This window comes from Pleurodeles waltl, chromosome 4_2, assembly GCF_031143425.1.
Source record: "Pleurodeles waltl isolate 20211129_DDA chromosome 4_2, aPleWal1.hap1.20221129, whole genome shotgun sequence".
In the NCBI taxonomy this organism is placed as follows: Eukaryota; Metazoa; Chordata; class Amphibia; order Caudata; family Salamandridae; genus Pleurodeles; species Pleurodeles waltl.
In genome coordinates this window covers 834,250,208-834,273,427 of record NC_090443.1, presented here as the reverse complement: position 1 = coordinate 834,273,427, position 23,220 = coordinate 834,250,208, and the positions used below count along the sequence as shown (strand labels likewise).

General features: G+C 41.8%; 1 protein-coding gene across 2 annotated transcripts in view; it reads right to left on the bottom strand.

Moving 5' to 3' along the window:
* LOC138293366 (FRAS1-related extracellular matrix protein 1-like) overlaps positions 1–23,220 on the bottom strand; it is an 892,846-nt gene that overhangs the window by 720,896 nt on the left and 148,730 nt on the right. For both annotated transcript variants that reach the window (XM_069232561.1, XM_069232560.1), the window contains exons 11-12: positions 7,286–7,482; positions 7,107–7,197 (exon numbers count right to left, since the gene is read on the bottom strand). In XM_069232561.1, the coding sequence (XP_069088662.1) occupies positions 7,107–7,197; positions 7,286–7,482 (288 nt within the window). The remainder of the gene's footprint in view (positions 1–7,106; positions 7,198–7,285; positions 7,483–23,220) is intronic.

The following is a 23,220-nucleotide window of genomic DNA, read 5'->3' as shown; positions in this document are numbered from 1 at the left end:
CTCAATTCTATAAGCTCCATTAGGATACGTTTATAGACAGATTTGTTTGATTGCCCTTCACCTCACCTCCATCCTTAATTGCTTTAATAGTGTCCTTGACCTAACAACAGAAAATCTCAACTTTTTGGCAATCTGCAATTTCTCAATATTACCGTAGCCAAAAAGATTGTTCCTGTGGAAAGTACTTTGGCATTGTAGATCTCATTCTCTACTTTAATAGAGGAGCATCCATGATTTAAATAAAATGTAAATTCCCCCTTCAACTTGACTCATGAAAACTGAACAATTCTTTACCTATGCAGTGTTATTCAGTGTCTTAGAAAACCTTAAACCTAGATAATCAAAATGTTCTTGCTGTTCTTTCTGTTCAAGCATTGACCCATTAATCTTAAATTGATGTTTTAGTTTGACGGTTCCTCCAACGGTCGTAGCCTTTGTTTTTTATTTATTTATAATTAGGCCTTTCATATAGCAGGAGTTATTTCCCCCTGTTTACCACAGACCTCTTCTGAAAAAAGTAAACTCAGCCTGTTAGGGTTAGCATTTCCAGAGAACAATAAGCCAGGAAAGAAAAGGGATCTTTCCTACATTTCAAAAGGACCTGTCTCCCATTCTCTACATCTCAGAGTCTTGTACACTACAGAGGACCACAGGAAAACTTTGGAGAAGCCCTACAATTTAAATTGTTGTCTGTGCTCTCTCCAACCTCCATCTTATGTACCACTTTAGTTCAGGAAACCAAAATGGATTACTGAGTTACCACAGTCACACTAGCTCTTTGTACATTATACTGTGCATGTTTGTCATCCATATCCTATTTGGTTAGACTGAAAGTCAAGATTGCAGGGTATTGACAGATCCACTTAAAACACAGGAGATAACTAGTAGGCAACTCTCTCTTGTAAGAAATAGGTTAAAAGGTCTGCCCTGCCACTATAATCCATTGATGCTACGACTGTCTTCTACACCATGGTCAACTGATCGTGATCAAGCTCAGAAAAAGAGGGTTAAGATGGTATGTCACAGGGAGCCTCAGCATTTCCCCATGATTTTCAAGTATGTAGAGGTAAACAAAATCAATATCAACAGAATCACCCTATGGCAAACTCAAGGCAAAGGTGCACGCTCTTTCGAGCCTTACAGCTGCCTTTTCTTTCCCATATCAACAATGTTTTGAAAAAACCCTACTGGCAGAATTACAGTACCTTAAATCCAGGAGAAAGCAAACATCTCTAGGCAAGCAATTCAAGGCTTAAAAGACTGAAAAATAGTTCATAGTGAATAATGCAAGTGGAAGACAAGGTCAGAGAGATTGTTCTGCAATACAAAGAGAATGTTTCAGACCCCAAAAAGGAAAAAATAAAATCTAGAGACGATGAAACAATAACAGAGGCATAATAATTATGATGGAGAAGTCCACATTCAATGCTAACTAGATGGGAGTTGGATTGGGAATCCCTCTGCATTTATATACTCTTTGACAAAGTACTTGAAGCTATTGAAATATATCTAGATAAAGAGACAGGTCATGTGTGACGTTACAGAACGTATTATTAACACCTGCCAGATTAGAATTAAAATGAAGTTGTGGTAGCTCAGCTGAAGGTGTAAAGACAACCCTGCCAGTCAGGTGGATCAATCTCCAAGTATGGCGGATGAACTTCTGCAAGGGGAAGTGTAGAACACACCTCTCTTGACCTGGCAGGCAAGTAGACTGCCTGCCAAATTCTATATAAGCCCATCAGTCTTATACCTGTACATCAGCCTTTATCTGCTTGATATCATGAATTTACAATATATTGTGAAGTTTTGAGGAATCTCTATTCTGAAAATGGCAATACTTGGAGAAGCAAATGTTGATTAAAGTAATTAAATATCTAATCTGTCTTTAAACAGAAAAATTATGAATCTTTTTATATATTTATAATAAAATTAACCTTATTAAAACAAGACATCCTGAGTTATTGAAAATTATTTGCACAATATTATAACAAGAAATATAAAATAGCTAATAATATTGTACCCTGCCAACTATCTACCTACTGATTTAAACACGCAGCTGTAGAGACACCTCTCTTTATGTAGTTTACCATGAAATCTGATGAACTGTGAAAAATTGTATCATTTATATTTGACAGACATGGGATATGTGGTACTCCCAGGTGTGTCGTTATGCAACATGTTATGAAAACATTACTTTTTCAAAGACAGCATGTTGTAGGGACATCACTCTTTTAAAGGCAGTTTTTCTTGTGTTACCCAGGAAACTCAACAAAAGGTTTCCCAGTTGGGAGCAGAAAACAATGCATTAATATAATGTGAATACCGAGAAACATCCTAAAGACACGGAAACTGTCAGGCCCATAATCAAATAGGATATGCAAATCACTCTGAAAAATAGCCTAGGTTAAAGTTACACATGTACTTTCAGTGAAAAGGTCCCAAAATCTCAAGAGGAAAATCCTGGATGTAATATCAAATGCTAACACAGTGTGTCAAGATTAGGACTAGCTATAAAAAATAATCAAACAACTATTTTTTAAAGTTATTAAAAACTATTTAATGGTGAAGTTATATTAAGGAAAAGTAAGTTTTAGAGAGTTACCTATTCCCAGCCTGAAAGTTCTTAAAGACTAATTCGCATTTTGCTTAACAACATCTGCCAGTAATTATCTCTTCAACAGGTGTGAAATCTGAATGGGCAGAAATTACTCCTGACAGAATATGCAGATTGGGGCTGTGAACAACTTTTTGACATTAAAGTATCAAATCCAGCGTGAATGTCAAACCCTGCTTGAAAGGTCAACGTGGAGTTTTCATATAACAATAAGGGGCGAATCAAAGAGTGTGTCCCCTGTCACAGACAAATGTTAGCACTTACCCGGGTAGGGCCTTTTCTTTGTCCAATGTCAAGACTGGCTGAGCATACTCCCTTGCAAGCTGCAGAGTCAGAGCCAAGGGGCACCACATTAAAAGATATACACAGTGGAGACAGTGTTTGACATACCTGACAGGCTCTGCAGCATAAGATCTACAAAAGACACAGTTCCAGCAATCCTAGGATGGTGGCCGCTTCTCAGCAGAATTGCATCATGTAGTCTAGGCTTCTTGCCTTGAGGGCTCCTGTTTTGAATACTTATTGCTCATGCTCGAGAAAGCGCATCGCACTTCAGTGGTTTCCATTCATGGAGAACACTGTCTCTCTAATGCTTGTAAATTTGGAAGAAAGTTATATATAGTCCCCATTTCCTCATCCCACCTCTTAGTAATTTTGGTATGCACCGCAGGTTAGTCCCTTTTGTCTTATAAACATTTTCTTATAAACGTTCATAACTGAAGCTTGTTGAAGAATTTATTTTGGAAGGAAGCTTGGTGCTTTGCAAAGAAGGAAAATTGTGAGGCAATTTATGGGGAATATTCGGTTCCTTCACAAGGTGCTAGTTTGTTTTGAAGGAGGTTAATCTTGACAAGTCAGTACATCTTTGAAGCAGGAATGCATAGGTTTTTAACAGTTAGAGACTTATTAGAGACTCCAAGACTAACTCAGAGGCACGTGATTAAACATATACATAAGGAAACTTTGAGAATATTGTTCTGATGATATTCCAATAGGATTTATAATTATTTTAGAACTTTGTGAAGAAAAGACTTTCATGATTCAAACTACAAAAGAGAGAAAAGCTTACTCTCAGAAAGATATACGTATATTGGAGGGAATGTAAAAATACACATTTTATGATCATAATTTCCATGTTAGAAAAACTATACATGCATATATAACTAAGTGGGCCAGCAGAACGTTTAATAGTGCAAATAGTGCTTGAGATGTAACATTGAGAAAGGCAGCAAAGGCTGAGGCAGTCTCTCTTTTAATCCCCATTCCCTTTGTCCTTGTGGACGCGCATGATAAGGCACATTCTTTTTCATGTGTGGCCACAGGTGGGTACAAGCTGTTATCATCTGCTCCTGTGGAATGTGCCTTGCAGAAGCTTGGTTTTCTGACACCCAGGCAGGCTTCAGTCACTGTGGGACTCTTTGTGACATAACATTGTCAAAGTCCGCTTGACAGGTCTGCTGAGTTTATATATAACACTTGGGTGCACTTCAAAGGAGGAAAACACAATGCCAAAACTAATTTTGTGTATTAACTTTCTAGCTACTGAGAAACTCAGATTTTGTTCAGTCAGACATCAGTCTTTGAGTTTGTTGTGGGTACAGGACATGCTTAAACATCTAATGTAGTGTTAGATGTGGGAGGACACTAGGATTACCATAGTATAGTGCCCACACATACCCCCAGCCTTCGAGGGTCAACTGTAGAGTGGCTGAATGCTCAGGAGTAATTCCCACCCACTAGCTCAAGCTATACTGAGTCAGTATATCCATAGGAGTCATGAACATTGATGATGAACAGAGCTCCATCACCAGGACCTTGATTTAGGCAAGGTTTAGCATCAGAGGAAACTACAAGGACCGTAATGTTTCAGGATGGTGATGTGGAAACCATAAATGGAGTGTATTGTGCAGCAAGGTATACAATGTGCTGCTGATTGTTAGTTCATAAAGTAGTCTAATAGCAGAACCCCACAGGACCTTTTTAGCACTCCCTAATGGCAGAATGTTGACACTAACATAGAATGTGCACCTCCTAGGATCACAGGACAGAAGTCTATAGGTGTTCATAGAGCTGCAGAGAAAGACTGTACTTGCTAGCTTCAAGTAATTTATAAAGAATGAGATATTTGCCAGTGCAAACAAACATCCACCTTATTACGTAGCTCATAACACAGAAAGAGAATAAATGTATGAAAACACAGCAGGTTGTAAGAGTTTTTAATAATTTGTTTTAGAGATCAGATTGCCATACAAGACAGGAATGATAACCAAGCTACCTGCTGCTACATTGGCAGCAAGAGTATACCACAACCAGAAACTTATCACTGACTAGAAACACCTTAAAGAATACAAAAGTGGTAGATCACCCAGCAATGACTTTAGCTGTAGGTTGGTTTGCTTGCACTTCAAGGCCTTCTTCTTGCTGACACCTATCCTTGCCAAAACAAGGTTCCTCAGAAAGTGTTCACAATATCCTCTCACAACAAATAATCATGTAAGGATGAAATCAATCTGAGACTATCTTCTACCTACCTTTGTACAAGTTATTAGATACCAGGGGTTTCATTTTAGATGCTCACATCAGTCCAGGGAACTGCATCACAAACTAACTAAATAAGTTCTCCTTCAGATTCACATGCTAAGGAAAATTTAATTCATGATTCTGCTAGACAAATTAAAGTTAGGGGTGCAAGCAACAGTGATATCCCACCTAGCAAAGAAAATACTGTTCTGCATTACTGACCAAAATCAACATTGTCTCCACTTCCAAAGGGCATTCAGTGCAGAATAAGAGAAAACTGTTCTCTTTGCCCAATCCTGAATCTCTAACAATCACTAACAAAGGACATTCTCTAATGTTTGTTTGATGCCTTTAGTAGGGGGTTGGGCTCTACTGTGATATCATTCAACATATGTCCCCTTTAGATCGTAGGCGCTAAGTAGTAATTCAGGACTGCTATTGTAAATCTCAAAAGGATACAAGCATTGGCAATGCTAACAGGTCTGAGTTTAATGAACTAACACAAGGAAACTCATTGAAGTACTCTAAAGCTAACCTCATCCAAGAAATGCAGAATGGTCTTTCTTGAAGGCTCCCGTCATCCCAGTTCTCTTGGGTGTTTAAATGGGATTTGAATCTTAAGTAACATGGGAGTCTTCAAGAAAGTCCTTCTATTGTTGCAATGCCATAGAAAAATGAAGGTCTATAAACAAGGGTCCCTTACCACCCAAGCTTAATTTTACACAGAAGTAAAAAGAGCTATGTAGATAAGGCAAGGAAGCTTTAATACATACCGTTTTTTTGTTTCTATGGAAAATAAGGACTGGTAGAACAACAGGTTCACCTGTTACTCTGAAATAGGAGTTCAGGCATGTCATAAACTGAAAGAATGGGCTGGGAGGCTGAAGCTATGGTGGAGGGGAAAAGGGTGGCAAGCAGGGTGCGGTGAAGCAATGGTGGGAACAGAACAGAGAGGGTCAGAGGCAATGGTGAGGGAAGGAACAGGCAATGAATATCAATACATGTGGAGAAGGTTAAAGAGAGGAACAAGTAGTGTCACTGCGGAGGGAAGGGCAGGAGAAAGCAAAGGAGACAGAAAAAGAGGAACATGATACAGAGGAAAAATGACTGGGGAGGAGTAACAACCAGCAGCACAAGAGAGTGTTGGGGGTGAGCAAGCAGAGCAAACACCGGGGGGGGGGTAATGAACATCACTGAGCCGACAAGAAGGCCTGTAGGTGTGAAATAGTCTCTCATGCAGTTCAATGCAGCATTCAATGAAAGAAAGAAGAACACTCAAACAGCCAATAGCTCTAGGAGAGAGAAATTCTCAATGGGTCTCTACCCAGAACTGATTAACAAAGCCTCAACTAAAGACTAAAAGGGGCTAATTGACAAAAGCTCAATGACTAATGGAGGCAGGTCCAAAGTCCACTGTAAATATATTAGAGACAATAGGTGTGTTTGATAGCTAAAGGACAAGTATATTTAAGGCGTATGAGATAGTGGAATTTGCCCAAGATCAAGCCTAGTGGGAAAGACAGTGTTCTGTGAAATGCATGCCAATCATTTTCAAGGACACCATCAGTTGCACCAGAAACACCCACAAGCTAAATAGAACACCTCACGTTCAAGCCAACTCTATGTATTCATACATAAGGAGTAGGTCAAATTGACAACTGCACTGTCAAAAGCTAGACTTAAAAGGTAACAAAATGCAAAACAAGCCCTCTCATGTATGCACAAACTGTGCAACTCTTTACTAGAGACTATCAAATTCTCCTGATATGCCTATGGCTGTGTGCAGTGCACAGAATGTTTTGCTTGAACTAATACCTCATATAGGAAAAACATGCACGTCCCTTGATAGTAAATTAATATAATGCTTGATACTGCTTCAGATCCCAAGTCACACTCAGAGGTCTGTTGGCTTGATCTGCACTGAAACAAAGTTATAAGTAAAAATAAACAGATACATTATTTTTCTTACCTGAGTAAAAGATTTCAATGAAGGAAGAGAAGGATCTTTTTGTACATTTTTAATTGTGTCTGTAAAAATCAACTTCCCCGCATCCTGTGTGCTGTAATGTTAAAGAGAACATTGTTATGTATTATTTTTTTTTATTTTAGAGTTTATTGAGATATTGATTAAAATGACTGAACACATACCTTAGCACTTTAGGAGAAAAGCATGGTTTAGTAACAGTGTACAATAGCTGGTTTTCAGGGGATTCAGTGTCTGTGAAATGGAGGTGGTTCTTCGTGATTGGCAGGATTTCTGTTTCTTTGATGACAAGATGCCGTGTAGTTCCTGTGACCTCTTTTGGTAACTGGTCTTTCACTGGCATGATGTGGATTATCACAGCCTAAGGAGGGAGAATCTTTTTTAGGTATCAATAACTTATGGTGATTATTGAAACAAGATCTGAAGGTTACATTCTGTGATGTTTGCACTGGGTAAAATGTTTCTACTTTCATTAGAGTGAAAGAAGAAAGAGAACTTTACACCAGGGAAGAGGTATGGTGCAGGGTATGTCATGTGACCAAACTCAGAAAAACAGTGGAAAAGGAAGAAAGCATGGATGAAAAAGAAACTGCAGGAATCAGACAAAGACTCAGAAGAGCCACATTGTGGAATCAAGACTACAGAGCATTGGTATTCAGCACATCAACCTTCTGCAGTGAAGACTGCAGTCTTCTGAACACAACTGTAGGCCCTGGCACTTATTTTTGTCACATTAAGCACTGATTGTCCCTCATCTGCCCAAGATGGTGACAGATGATTTTGAGGACTTAAACTGAGAGCATTGGCAAGTTTAGAGCCTGAGGCATATGGATGGTGAGTGTTTCAGATGACAGCCATTTACTGCTGCATAACTCATCTCTTCTTAGCTCACACTGGTCCCAGTTCTATCTCTCATCATTCCCTCATGAAAGGGAAAGGTTGAAGGAATGAATAGTAGAGTGAGAAGACCTTGTCTGACAGGGTATAGAAATCTACCTGCCATATTAGAGAGTGGTAATTTGTGTTGAGGGGTCTCTACGCTACATCCTCCAAACTCTAGATTTTGTTCAGGTTCAGTTTCCATGCACCAAAGTAACACAAATTCAGGTTCACGTAGTTCACCACATCCACATGGTGCTAATTAGAGGAGTTACGATGGGTTACAATAGAAACAGCCATGACAGGAGCTTGGTAAATTATCAAAGGCAGCCAATACATTACAAAGAAACCTCAACTGATACAATTGTTTTCCCTGACTCATACTCAGATACCTATGTGACAGTACCTAAGTCATACAATCATAAGCTTCACTGCAGGTTTGGGTCTCCAGAGTCAAAAAATATACAAACAAATTGTCATCCATGCTCAAAAAAGAGCTCCAAAGTATCCTCCAGCTGTTTCTACATTCTAACCCTTCTTTGGGCTTTCTGTCGAATCTGTTAAAAAGCAAATACATTTCCTTATCTATTTCCATCTGGTACTGATGAAATAATAGGCTGTAGAGTTTCTCTTTAAAATCATTAACACACAACACTCTTTGGCAGAATGTATTACATACTGTAATCAAGCTGCGTGACCTCCCACAATGTAGTTTAGAAAGAATCAGCTCTCTCAAAATAAATCACCTACCCTCACTCAAATAGCTGGGTGAGCCCCATTCTCCCCTATTTTGTTGTTGTTGGCACATATTTAATGGTGTTTAGTAAGCTTAATACCACCATCGTGGGATGACTACGAGTAAATTCCTGAAATCTGCCCCGGGGGTTTAGAAACACTGTTTAGGCTATTATAGGGCAGGGGCACAGCCCAGTGCCTGTGCTGGTTGCCTTACCTCTTCCTTATTTTTGTTATTTTCCCTGGGGTCTATAGGACTTTCTGCCACCTAGGGTGGGGGGGCAGAAGAATTACTGGTGGGGCCATTTTGGAGAAGGGACATCACTCAATGCCAGAATGGGCCTCTCCTACCTCTTCTTTTTAATTGTCTGGCATCTAGTGGGCTTTCTTCCCACTTGTAGGACATGACTGAGGCAAACCACCAATTGCACCCAGAGAGGCAGAAGGATTATTTCTTCTTTTTAAATTGGGAAGCACCTTCACATGCCTGTGGAACTGCTCACCTTTCATTGGTGTCAAGAGGGTGGATCACTGCTAGGGATTGCCCTCGTGCAGTAATCCCCAATCAAGGATCCAGAAGGGACAGGTACAGTTGCAAAGGGCACTTTCTCCCTTTCCAGTGGCTCCTCTCTTGCTTGGATTGGTGTTGGGGGGCTGAGATATGGCCTTGAGCACCAATCAAAGTGCAACCAGACAACGTCTAATGGCACCAACTGGTATCTCTTTCAAGCGTGTGAAGTCATTGGGCTGCAGTCACACTGATCCAAAAAATATTAATCTCGGAGGGCAAGATAAGCTCCTCCTACACATCCTAACAATATTTTTTTAAAGGAAAATCTATCTGGTGCTAGCACTAGAAGAATTTTCTTTAGTACTATGGTGAACAAACCGTTCATGTTCCGAACACTATGAAGGTATTGTGGTGAATGTTATCAGTTCAGTCACTGTAGTAAAGCTGTTAAAGGATAAGAATATGCCACCAAAGCATGCAATTAACAATTGACCTGCACTATTTGCACTTGAAACCTCTTTTGGCAATGTATCTCAAGGAACCAGCTGTATCCTGCAATGTAGCCCAGTTACTGAAATATGCTACTCCAATAGTTTTCCCCTTCTGTCACCAAGGGACTACTGTGTTAAAACATGATACTGTCAATGCATTTTCTTAAATACTCCTTAATGAAACGTATACATGTTCATCAACGTATATCTCACAATAACATTAGCAAAATGGAAGAAAAGATTAATAGAGAGCCAATCAGGCTAAGGGAGGAGCTTAATAGCTTCCTGTACTGCTTCTATGGAAGTACCAAATCACAGAAAGGCAAAATCTAATACCGGTTAGCCAGAGCCCAGGGATTTGAAAATATTAATTCAAATTTGTTTGAGAGAAATCTTGCTCAACAGAATAAAGATCCCTAGAGAATTTTTCAACGACAATAGCAATGTTTGGAGTTACACACAGCATAGCAATTTTCACATTAATCAAATATCCTTTCAACACAGATATGTTCTTTCTTAACCTTTGAGTCATTTGCTTGCATTTTAGTAGCTTTATTTCGACCCATGTAATACTTAGCTCTGGTAATTCACCTTTGCACTAAATGTTAGGGATTTTTTTTTGCAATTTAGAAGACACCTAGGACGACTATCAAAATATATTAAAAATAAATAAATACACAAAACGTGGTATTTAATTTCTAGATGTTTAGGTCACTGTGGCAGTGGGTTTGGTGATATTAAGGACTCGGATGCTTGGGTGGGTGAGAAACAGTGATTTTATTTAAAGTCCTTTAAAGTGGTGTAATTTGGTTCCAATTCTATTGGTATTGTGCTCCTCCTAACAGAATGACTCTTCTCTCTCTCTTTTTTTTCCAGGTCCCCTCTTGACGGGCGAAGATGTTCTTCTCGGGCTGGGTTAGCCACGTCCCTCCGGGGACGTGGCGGAGTTCGCGTCTTTCAGCTCTCTTCCCGGCACAGGGCTTGTCGTTGACCTCCAGGATACCCTCGCTATCCTCAGTTCCCTTCGCATCTTCTGTCTCCTCGTTCCTTTCTTCCTCCTCTCTCTCGGCGTTCCGGTCTCCTTTCGCGCCCCGCGCGTGGAGTCCATCGTCGTTTTCTGGTCTTTCGGGAACCCGGATATCCGGGTTCCCTCTGCGGCTTCCGGCATCGCCGTTGCCCAGATACCTGTTTGAGGCGTCGTCTCCGCGGCCGGAGCGGAACCTGGTACCCGACTCTGAGGTGTCAGGAGCCGGGTAATCGTATAACCGGCTACACACCCCATCCCAAGATCGGGACTGATACAGTGCCGAAGGAGTTAGAAAGCGAGAGAGGTAGTCCGCAGGCCCTTGAAGAGTACCCGGAATATGACGGACCTGAAAAGAGAAGGGCTGAAGTTCCATAAACCACCGAAGTATTCAGGAGTTGGAATCCTTATTGGAGGCTAACCAAGTCAAAGGAGCATGGTCTGTAAATAGTACGAAAGAGCGGCCCAGTAGATAATACCTTAAATTGTCCACAGCCCACTTCATAGCCAAACACTCGCGTTCAATAATTGGATAATTACACTCCCTAGGAAGCAATTTTCTACTAATGTAAACAATGGGGTGGTCCTGCCCATCGTCGTCGGGCTGGGAGAGCACAGCCCCTAAACCCACGTCCGAGGCATCAGTATGGAGATGGAAAACCTTGGAAAAGTCGGGGCATCGTAAGACTGGTTCTGTAGTGAGGCATGTTTTTAAGTGGTGAAAACTAGACAATTGTTTATCAGATAGGGAAGGTATTTTTGAAGGGCAGTTTTTCTTGAGGAGATCAGTGAGGGGAGCGGCTAAGGTAGAATATTGAGGTATAAAGCGGCGATAGTATCCAATCAATCCCAGGAAGGAGTGAAGCTCCCGCTTGGTAGTGGGTATAGGGACATTCTGAATGGCTTCGATCTTGCTTTCCTGTGGACGGAGCTGGCCTTTCCCTATAAAATACCCCAGGTATGCAATGTGGTCATATCCCAGATTGCATATTTTTGGGTTGGCTGTGAGACCGGCCTTATGTAGTGCTCGGAATATTTCATGGAGGTGGGTAAGATGGTCATCCCAGGTGTTGCTGAAAAACACAATATCGTCTAAATATGCTGCAGCAAAATTTTGGAAAGGTCTCAAAAGATGGTCCATTAATCTTTGGAATGTGGCTGGGGCCCCGTGGAGCCCAAAAAGAAGAACCGTAAAATGGTAGAGCCCTGACTGAGTGGAGAAGGCAGTTTTTTTTTTTTATCATCTGGCGCGAGGGGTATTTGCCAGTACCCCTTTGTTAAATCTAGGGTTGACATATAGCGGGCTTTACCCAACTTCTCCAGTAAATCATCCACTCTGGGTATGGGATATATGTCGAACAACGAAATTTCATTCAGTCTGCGGAAGTTAATACAGAATCGTATTGAACCGTCAGGTTTTGGCACTATGACAACGGGGGAACACCAAGCGCTCGTCGACGGTTCTATTACTTTTAACTTTAACATAGTCTGTACTTCTTTTTCAATTAAGTGTCAGTGGGCTTCGGGAATACGATAGGGTCATAGCCTTATTACTATTCCCTCAGGTGTTCTTATATGATGTTGGATTAGATTGGTTTTCCCCGGAATTCCCGAGAAAAACCGTTTGTGTTGTTTTAACAAGTTCTCTAGTTGGGTCATCTGATTCCCTGTGAGATCGGTATTGATATGTGTCTCTAATTCATCCTCGGTGTCTGTAGGATTCAACTATGTCTAGTGGTTCTTCAGGGGTTACTAGGAAACCTGTAGCTGATTGGTTTGGTGCTGTTGTAGGCTCTTCCCATTTTTTTAATAGGTTAACATGGTAAATCTGAGTTCTTTTGGAATGGTTGGACAATTCTATCAGGTAAGTAACCGGGGATATGACTTTTAAGATAGTGTATGGACCCTGCCACCTGGCTAAGAGTTTATTATCAGAGCAAGGCCTAAATATAAGAACCTTATCCTCCGGTTGAAAATACCGGTGTTTTGTTCCTTGATCGTAATATCTCTTCTGGTTACTTTGAGACTTTTCTAGATGTTTACGCACATCTTCCCATATGGACTGTAGGTGAGTTTTGAGTTTATGTATGTATTCTAAGAGAGGTTTCTCCTCCTCACCCTCTTCTTCCCATACTTCCGCTGCCATGTCTACCAGACTACGGGGTTGTCGCCCGAAGACCAGCTCAAAGGAGCTGTGTCCTGTTGAAGCCTGTTCATGTGTTCTTATGGCATATAGTACTAGAGGGAGCTTTTGATCCCAATCCCGTCCAGATTCCGAGACTGTTTTCCTTAACAGTGTTTTTATAGTACGGTTATACCGCTCAACTAAACCATCCGTCTGGGGGTGATAAACCGAGGTTCTGATTTGCTTGATCCCAAGGATCTTACAGATATTATTCATCAATGAGGACATAAAGGGCGTTCCCTGATCAGTCAGGATTTCCTGTGGAAACCAGACTCTAGAAAAGAAAGTGATCATAGCTTGCGCTACTGTTTTAGAGGTCATACTAGAAAGGGGTATAGCCTCAGGATACCTTGTAGCATAATCTACTAACACTAGAATATATGTGTCCCTTTGTGGAGGGCAAGAGCGAACCTACCAAGTCCATACCGATTCGGGAGAAGGGAACTTCAATGATAGGAAGGGGTTGAAGTGGCGCTTTTCTTTGGGGTCCTGGATTTATTAGTTGGCACCGAGGACACTGGGCACAGTATTGTCGAAGTTGTGCATAAACTCCGGGCCAATAAAATCTCCTCAATAAATATTCTTCGGTCTTTACTCTACCATAGTGTCCCCCTCCTGGTTGGTTGTGGGCCAAAAAGAGTACCTGCAAGCGATAGGGTTCAGGTACTACTAATTGTCGTTTCTCGATGTTATTATGTTTTACGACCCTATAAAGGAGATTTTTTTGGACAATGAAGTAGGGACCCACCTCATTAGTAGACTCAGATTTCGCTGTTCTCCAAGCATGACATAATGATGATTCTTCTTGTTGGCTGACTCGGAAGGACGGAGGAGGGACCGTAATATTGGCCACTACCTTCTATGTATGTCTTCCCTTTTCCGACGTCCGATATTGTTGTTTTATTTTTCTCTTCTCCCGTCTAGTGGGTTTTGGACGACAAGGTTTGTTTTCAATATGACTATCATAAAATGGGGCTTCTGCCCACCAGGCTTCGGACATAGTTTGCGATCTTACCCTGTTTAATAGCTCAGGGAACAGTCTATAGTCCGTTCCCAATATACAGTCTTCCACTAAGCGGTCCATAACCCCTATAGGTAGTAAGTCATGGTTCCCTTCCCACTCTATGTTTACGATGGACAGGGGGGTAGTTGTTTTTGTCCCCGTGTATACAACAGATCGATACCCATTGGTTGGTGTTTTGTTCTGAGGGATTCAGCACATCAGCTCTTATAACAGATTGGCTACACCCCGAGTCTATAAGGGCCAGGAGTACCTTCCCATTTACTTTAATTGTCTGTTTGTATTTAGGATTACCCCCACCGGTACACAAGACTCTTCCCCTAGTAACCCCGATCTCCATGGGTTCAGGTTTTTCCCCTTTCCGGGGGCACAATCAAGCTATATGGCCCCATTCGCCACAGCTATAGCACTGTGGTTGCTGCTTAGGTGGGTTTTCTCCGAGTCTGGGATGACCTGCTTCTTCTAGGGGTTTCCGAGAAAAGCTCCTGAGCGGTACAACTGTCGATCTCAGTGATGTTTTAGAGCTTAGGTTCTTGAAGTCAATTGACCGGTGGTCAGCACAAGCTAAATCCACGGCCATATCAATATTGACATTCGGGTGTTGCCTTATCCAACTCCGAGTGGAAGAGGGAAGAGATTACAAATACTGTTCTAATATTACTGCCTTTATAATGTCCTCCCTCTCTGTCCCTAGAGGTCCCAGCCATTTCAATCCCAGGTCTTTGACTTTATAATGAAATGTCCGGGGGTCCTCTGCCTGTCCCCATTTTATCTTCCGGAATCTTAGGTGACCTACTCTTTCTAATATGCTTCTTTTAATGTCTTTGTAGGGCGTGGTACCATCCGGATTAGCGGCCTGATAGGCCGTTTGGAGGATCCCTGTCAACAAGGGCGCTATATATTGCCCCCAACGGTCTTCTGGCCATTGTGCAGAGGAGGCCACTCTTTCAAAGTTAGTGAAGAAAGCGTTGGGGTCCTCACCGTCCTGGTACTTCTGGAGAACTGAGCTAGGTACATTGGGGTGGACCTTACTAGCTGCAATGGTATCCGTGAGCTTCTGGAGGGCCGTCTCATGCACTAATTGATTATTGGCCATGATGGTGGCTTGACTTTTTAACGCACTCTGTAGTGCCTCTCGGTCCTCCTTCGCCTCTCTCTGATGGGCCTCCCATACTAGCTGAAGGTGCCGTTGTCCTTCAGCTAGCTGCTGTATCATGTCCTCCAAAGTGGGTTTATCCCCCCATTGTCTCCTATTTAAGTCGGACCTTTTATCACCTTTCAATATCCCATTTCTGACACCATTGTGGCAGTGGGTTTGGTGATATCAAGGACTCGGATGCTTGGGTGGGTGAGAAACAGGGATTTTATCTAAAGTCCTTTAAAGTGGTGTGATTTGGTTCCAATTCTGTGGGTATTGTGCTCCTCCTAACAGAATGTCTCTTCTCTCTCTTTTTTCCAGGTCCCCTCTTGACGGGCGAAGATGTTCTTCTCAGGCTGGGTTAGCCACGTCCCTCCGGGGACGTGGCGGAGTTCGCGTCTTTCAGCTCTCTTCCCGGCACAGGGCTGTTCGTTGACCTCCAGGATACCCTCGCTATCCTCGGTTCCCTTCGCGTCTTCCATCTCCTCGTTCCTTTCTTCCTCCTCTCTCTCGGCGTTCCTGTCTCCTTTCGCGCCCCGCGTGTGGAGTCCATCGTCGTTTTCTGATCTTTTGGGAACCCGAATATTCGGGTTCCCTCTGCGGCTTCCGGCGTCGCCGTTGCCCAGATACCTGTTTGAGGCGTTGTCTCCGCGGCCAGAGCGGAACCTGGTACCCAACTCTGAGGCGTCAGGAGCCGGGTAATCGTATAACCGGCTACAGTCACATAACTTTTTTTTTATTAAAACAATTAAATTACTGGTTACATAATTGTACTTCTATGTCCATTTCTAGATGGGCCACTCTTGAAAAGAATTTGCTGTCTCTTGGTACTCAAAAAGTCAAAGGTTAAAGTAATAGTTATTGCTTATAATATGTTACATTACATTAAAAATTATCCTTATAAAGTCACTTAAAAAGAAACAAAGGTTAAAGTGATGGTATAGTTCATTGGAAATGTCAGTTAAAATGTAATGTTTTACATTTTGTAAACTGCTGAAATTCACAAGTTACAGTTAACTGGAGTAACTATAACTCGTGCCCACAAAAAGCACAGGGAGATCTTTAATGTCATGATTTCAGATGTCATTAGTGAAACAAATGATGCCACAGAACATGGAATGACTGATGTAAAATGTGAGGTCATAAGCAGTACATGGCGAAGGTGCGAGAAAAGGGTCTCTAGAGAAAAGACCATTACTGAATTATACTAAGAATCACATTTAGAAGAACGTTGGTCAGTATTATTATGGGACAAAATTTAATTTAGAATATATAATTATTTTTCAAAACTGATTGTATTACTCAAATTGTATTCTTTGCATTTAACAGACTTTTCTTCAGCCTCTCCCTTTTGTGAGCCAGAAGGTTCCCTACAGCTGCTCCTCTTTTGAAGCCATGCTCCCAGTAAAGTTTGCTCTACCTCCTTCTTCCTCCATGCTGATTGGCCACCCACAGTCTCACAATCCTCCCTCTCCAATTCCAAAGTTCCATATCACGGTACTAACCACAGAGGGCGATAATGACTCACCAGGCGCATGGAGAACCTGCACTTCCCTTGCAGTGAGCTTAGCTATCGGTGACATGGATTCTGGTTAGTGTTATGAATCTAAGTCCTGACCTCTTGAACATACCCAGTTACCATCTCCCTTTATGTTCTTTGTCTCCTTTTTCCCTTTTTATTTAGATTATAGATCCAATTAGTTATGATAGTGACACAGAGAGTTATCTTTCTTCAACAACTCATTTATTAACATCCACCATGAAGAAATATAGTCGGCTCCTTCCTCCTCAGCTCCCCATTAACTGTCCTCCTCTAGAATCCCGTGTCCCCCACATACTACAAGATGACATCAATCATTTAAAGTATACTTTACAGATGAGCCCACAACAGATAGCTCATTAGTTGATATTTTCTAAGCTTCCATTATATTTACAGCATACATAACACGTCATTGTTAATTCTAATGTTAACATATTTATAAATCTAATGGATTTTCTAACAGTAATATTATTAAATATATATATATTTTTTCTAAATTGATGGCTCTAAATATTATTGCAAATTGTAAGTGTATCTAAATGTATTCCGTTACTGTTGTAATTGGATATGATATGTTTCTAGATTTTGCTTTCAAAATTATATTCAATATCTCAATTTGTACACATATCTTTGTCATGTACATCACACTAAACCACAAGTAGTTTCCATTCCCTCCTCCCACTTACTCCCATTTCATTCCAATGGTATCAGTGTCTACCAGTGTGTGTTTAAGCATATAACAATATTTTTGTATTTTTCTCCATCCTAAAATCAGCTGGAGAATCTCACATCCAGATTCTGTCTTTTAGTCCAACTGCTGCAGTGCTCAAAGTCGTGGGTGGAATGTTAGACCATATTATCTCCCTCCATGTAATGTTGTGGGCCCTTGGTTTGCATCAGAGGGCACTCCTTTGAACACACAGGAGAAATCCTGAGGTTTTGATCTCTTCACGACTGTGAACAGGCATGTACGTGCCAAGATCTTGCTGCCTATGCCAACTGCTAACCTGAGGCTCCAGTAAACTCTTTTTTTGTGTTACAGCTTTGACAGCCTGGGGTGACTGCCAATACGAAGTTCCAGCCCTGACTGTCTGTGGTGCCAGACAGGATCTTCACGATACAGCAACGACCATCCACAATGTCCGGCCTGCACTTTGGGCAATGAGCATCCGCAACAATCTTCTCACAGCCTCCTCTACTATGAACTGGACTCTGCTCTGGACTTTCAGAATGTAACTTTTAAAAGTTAACCTGGTTCCTGTATCCGGCATATGCTCCATTGCTGCTGGCCTGAACTTGTGACTTTCTCCTGGTTTAGCAAGAACAGATAACTCTGCATGAGGCTTTGTGCTTTTAGGCACTAGTTACCTAAATCTATGAAAATGCATATCTCTGATTCTACTGATTGAATTGGTGTCATTTTGCTGTCAAGTAATGTATTACATTGTATTCTATTTCTCAAAAATTGTGTAGGATTTTTCATGCATTGTGTTTTCACTTTATTGTTGTTTAAGTGCTGAATAAATACTTTACACATTGCCTCTAAGTTGGGCCTGACTGGTTTTTGTCCTAAGCTACCAAAGGGTTAAATACAGGTTAGTTTAGTGACTTTTGTGGCTCACACTCTTCAACCAACAATCCAGTTTCTCACAGTTACCATCATTCTTGCTGTCACTGAGTTAAATACTAATTTCTATCCTCTCACCTATTCTTTTCCCATGCATCTAGCTTAATGCCCAGGAGCACCATTCTTGAGTCACCAAGCAGCAGAAAACCCAGTACATTTTTAATGGCTGAAAATACCTCCTTCCAATAATGTGCTATCACTGAGCATGGCCACTGATGGACCTGGCCCTCTCTGCAGGGCGAGCCCCAAACATTTTGCCTTTTACCCTTCACTTCTTACTCAATTTGTTTTTGTTGGCCTGAGGACTCTGTGCACTGTACCAGTGCTAACCAGTGCTAAAGTGCTTGTGCTCTCTCCTTAAAACATGGTCAGATTGGTTTATACCCAATTGGCATATTTCATTTACTTATAAGTCCCCGGTGAAGTGGCACTACATGTGTCCTGGGCCTGTAAATAAATATTACTAGTTGGCCTGTGGCACTGGTTGTGCCATCCACTTAAGTGGCACTTTAAACATGTCTCAGGCCTGCCAATGCAAAGCCTGTGTGTGCAGTTTTAAACTGCCAATTCGACCTGGAAAAGTAAACCTTTTGTCAGGCCCAAACCTTTCTTTTTAATACATGTAAGTCACCCCTAAGCTAGGGCCTGGACTGACCCAAAAGTAGGGTGCGTTGCATTTAAAATGCTGGACCTGTGCTTTTAAGTTATATATGTCCTGGAAGTAAAAACTCTTAAATTCGTTTTTCACTACTGCAAAGCCTATCTCTCTCATAGGGCAACATTGGAGTTGCCTTATTACATTTTATAAGTGTAGTTTTCAAATGGGAGAAGATAATCACTTCATGTTTGTTTTTTTTGGAATTGGAGTGACAAGCCCTATTTAATGGTGAAGTTGGATTTTTGATCACAATCTAAAAAATGCCACTTTTAGAAAGTTGTCATTTTTCTGCCCATAGCCCTTTTGTCACTCTAGTCTGACCTGGATCACATGTCTGGGTGTATCTGGCGTTACACTTTGTGGATTCGTCCAAGGCAGTCACACAATGGAGGAATGAGGTGTGCCTTTATGGACCATCTGTCGACAGGATGAGTAGTGGAGCTGAGCACAGCCCCACTTACAACTGAATAGCCTGTACTCTGTCTTCACACAAAGGGCCCACTGACCCTGCATTGTCACTTCCGTCACCTTGGAGATCGGGTTGGGGAGGCAGAAAATTCCATGCACTTCATAACCAGTGTCTATAAGCTTCTCCCACCTTCGAGTACCACAGTATAAAGGAACGACCACATACACCAACTCTTCAGTTCACTTCTGGACCCGTAGATTGCTGTGTTGCTGAAAGGACTGCCACTCTGTGGGACTGCTACTCAGAGGAAGCTACTGCCCTGCTGCTTGCTGCCATCTTGCCTGGCAGGAAGAACTGGACCTGCATCCCCCATCTTGAACCCAGTACCCTAGGGTAACTCCAAGGGCTAGTCTGCTGGCCTCCTGCTCTGAGCCTCAGGGACATAAAAGGCTCCCCAAAAGTTCTTTGACCTGTCTTCTGCAAGACAGGTCAAAGAACTTTGACCTGTCTTCTGCAAGATACTGATCCCCAAGTGGTACTCCTCAGGTCCTGGACATTTGGTGTGTCTCAGCAGGTTCTTAATTGAAGCTTTAGGGGTTTCCGCACTGACGAACTGGCCCATTTGCACCAGAACCACCTGCATCAAAATCCAGCACGAGCCACTGCCAGCCCATCTCTTTGCGCAGCAGCATCAACAGCCCACAAGAGGCTGCCAACGCAAAGCTCCAGTTCTCCAGTTTATGATGCTCAGACTGCTCTTCGCGCCACACTGACCCCTGCCTACGATACTCTCCATTCTCTTCATGACCCTCACCAAAGTGAATGGGACTCTTGGCACAAAACGCCAGACAGTAAACCCTCAACGGGACCAACCTGAGACTGTAGCCGACCTGCGTGCAAACATTTGACTTTGACCTGGACCAGTATGACCATGTATCTCAAGTTAGCGCTTTGTCCTTTTTGATGCCTTGTTCACTTAAACCTTTAAAACAATTCATAAGTCTGGTTCTATTGATTCGATTTTTGTCAAATAATGTATTATATTTTCCTAAATTTGTTTGGTGTTTTTACTTGTGTTGTGCCATTATTATTATTTGTGTGCTGCATAAATATATTACACATTGCCTCTAAGTTAAGCCTGACTGCTTTTAGTGCCAAGCTACATAGGGTGAAGCATAGGTTAATTTAGTGTCTTTTTCTGATACACCCAGCAAGGGATTGTGCCTGTTGCTTGGCCAGGACTCACACCCAATCTACCAACAACCCAATTTCTAACAATGGCCATATACAGAAAGGGTCACATCCCCTCCAGCAGTCGTATGACACTACTGGAAACCATGTTGTTGAGCTTATCTAGGATCAGATACCAGCCACACAATACCTCCATAGTAGGCAATCTATATTGGTCTGATTTGTTGTGCACGACAGCATCTCTCTATAGGTCCTCCCACATTGCCATAGGTATATCAGTTCTGTTACCTTCTCCCACTGGGAAATGTACCTCCATTCCTACCTTGCAAGGAAATGACAAGGGTCTGATAAAGTTTTGATTATGTCCTTGGTGCCTTGAAATACCACTTTGCCTTTTCAAATTGAGTTTGCTGTCTAGTTGCCACTGCTTTCTCACAGGATTCATTTTCCTGTGTCTGGTATGATGCTATCAGAATCTCCCTTCACTCTGTACACCAAATACAATTTTACAGTTTTTAAATATGCTTATCTGCCCTCCCTCAAAAAATCTAGTAAATTTCTGCCTTCAGCGTTCCTCTATTTTTTAAATAGTGTTCCATCACAAGCAGCTACAAAGTCTAGTTTGAAATGTATCAATGTGTGCAGTGAGGGGGATATGTTGTGATGTGTTGCTGGTGGCTACTGTGTCCCAAACCTCAAGAAGGATATCCATGATTTGACTGTAATAGAGTCTTTATAATCTTCTCCTTCTTGGCAGGCCACATTATGTCCCACAGGTGTCCTGCAAGCAACCCCCTGATCCATATGTGGACCAATGTTTTCATGTCTCTTTGATCTGGAAATTTGAGACCCTCTTCTGCTTCAATAATGTTGACGAGACTTTCTGGAGGTTGGCCCTCAATATAAACTGTAATAATGCATGTTGGATAGAAACAAATATATCCTTATTTATCCCTATCAGGTGAACGTGAAATGCACACAGTAACTTGGGACCACATTAATTTTTATGGCTGCAAGTCTGCTTTGCCAAAAGACATACAGATGTTTCTATCATCTTGAATGTGAGTTAAAAACTTAGATAAGTGATGGTATAGGATGTGAATGGGTGGTCTTGGTCGCCCCCAGATACCCCACCAATTTCAGTTAAGGTTTATTGGTAACAGTACCAATTTCTCTGGGATGACATTGTAACCCGATACCTTTTTGTAGTTGTCTAGGATGGTTGTAATTCTGATAAGTGAGTGCACCTAATCCATAATAGTCAAAATAATGTCATAAGCCAAAGGGTATATCTGATGATCCTCCTCCTACATTCCACCACTTAACTCCTCCAGATGCCCTTACTGATTTTGTTGGTGGCTCATTTGGGTAGTACAAATAGGTTGAGGACAAGAGGTACCCCTCTCCTGTTCCCATAGTCAACTAGAACTATGAAGTTTGTATTCTATTCACAGTAATACTGGCTTTTAGTGACATGAAGGCCTCACCATCCTAATAAATGTGCCTCTCAAACCCAATTGTCTTACGATGACTGGGAAAAAGGCCTGGCTCACCTTGTCAAAAGCTCTTTCCACATCTAAGGTAACAAAGGCCATCTATATTTTCTTCTTATTAGACATTTCAACAAGATGAGCCTCCTTCCTAATCTATAGCAAATGATCCTTGCCCTATTTAGGGCTGACTACTGTGCCTGCATCCTGCATTGTAGTTGTGACTCTGCTTGTGCCAGCCATACTTTGTAAAGCCTTCCTTAATAGGATGGGTACGGATGAGAATTGTGAATCCATCCAGCCCTGGTGCCTTAGAAACCCAGGTGAAGCTTATGGCTTCTGTAGCTCTGCTTCTGTAAAGACGGCAGTCAAGGTCTCTCTCTGCTCTATTTGAATTGTTGGGAGATGAAGGCTCTCTGGGAATCTCTTTACGGATTCAGGTGAGCCATCCACTCTTCTTCCAGGGACTCATAAAATTCCATTAACAACCTGGTGTTGTCTCTGGCTTCATCTTTATTTCCCCTCCTCCATGCCTTATTCCTAGAATGTGTGAGCGGTTCCCATTCACCCTGAACCTGTTGGTCAATAAAATATGTGCTTCATAACTCGTTTCACAGACTTTGCTTTTTAGTGCTATTAACATCATTTTCACTCAGTTTGTTTGCAGCATCTTATGCTGCCCTCTCAAATTCATCAGCTGTCACATTCGCCCTAGTGGGTACCTGTTTATGTGAAACTTCTGCCTCTTGCGGCTCCGCTTCTAATTTTGTTTGGTCACAGTCTCTGTTTTTCGTAGCTGCTTCTGCCAGTTCTATATAACCATCAGGTATCCTATCCTACAAGCTTTAACTTGTCTGGATTATCATTAACGTTTATATAACTGTTAATCACATTTCTCTATTTGAAGGGTCTTGCTCTGAGCAGCTGCCATCTCCTATCCCTCTGTAGAGGATCTGAGTTGGGCAGCGCTAACTAAATTTGGATGTGGTCAGAGACCGTGATTGGGCCTATATCTGTTTTCCCATTTCCCATTCTAAGGATCCTGGAGATGTAAACCGATGTAAACCCTATCAATTCTAGAGCAGGCATACTAAACATGTGAATGATAAGTGAAATCATTCCCTCTACGATGCAACTCCCTCCACATATCCTCAAGTCCCAGTTTCTCCAAATCATCTCCAATCTCTGTAGAGGCTACCT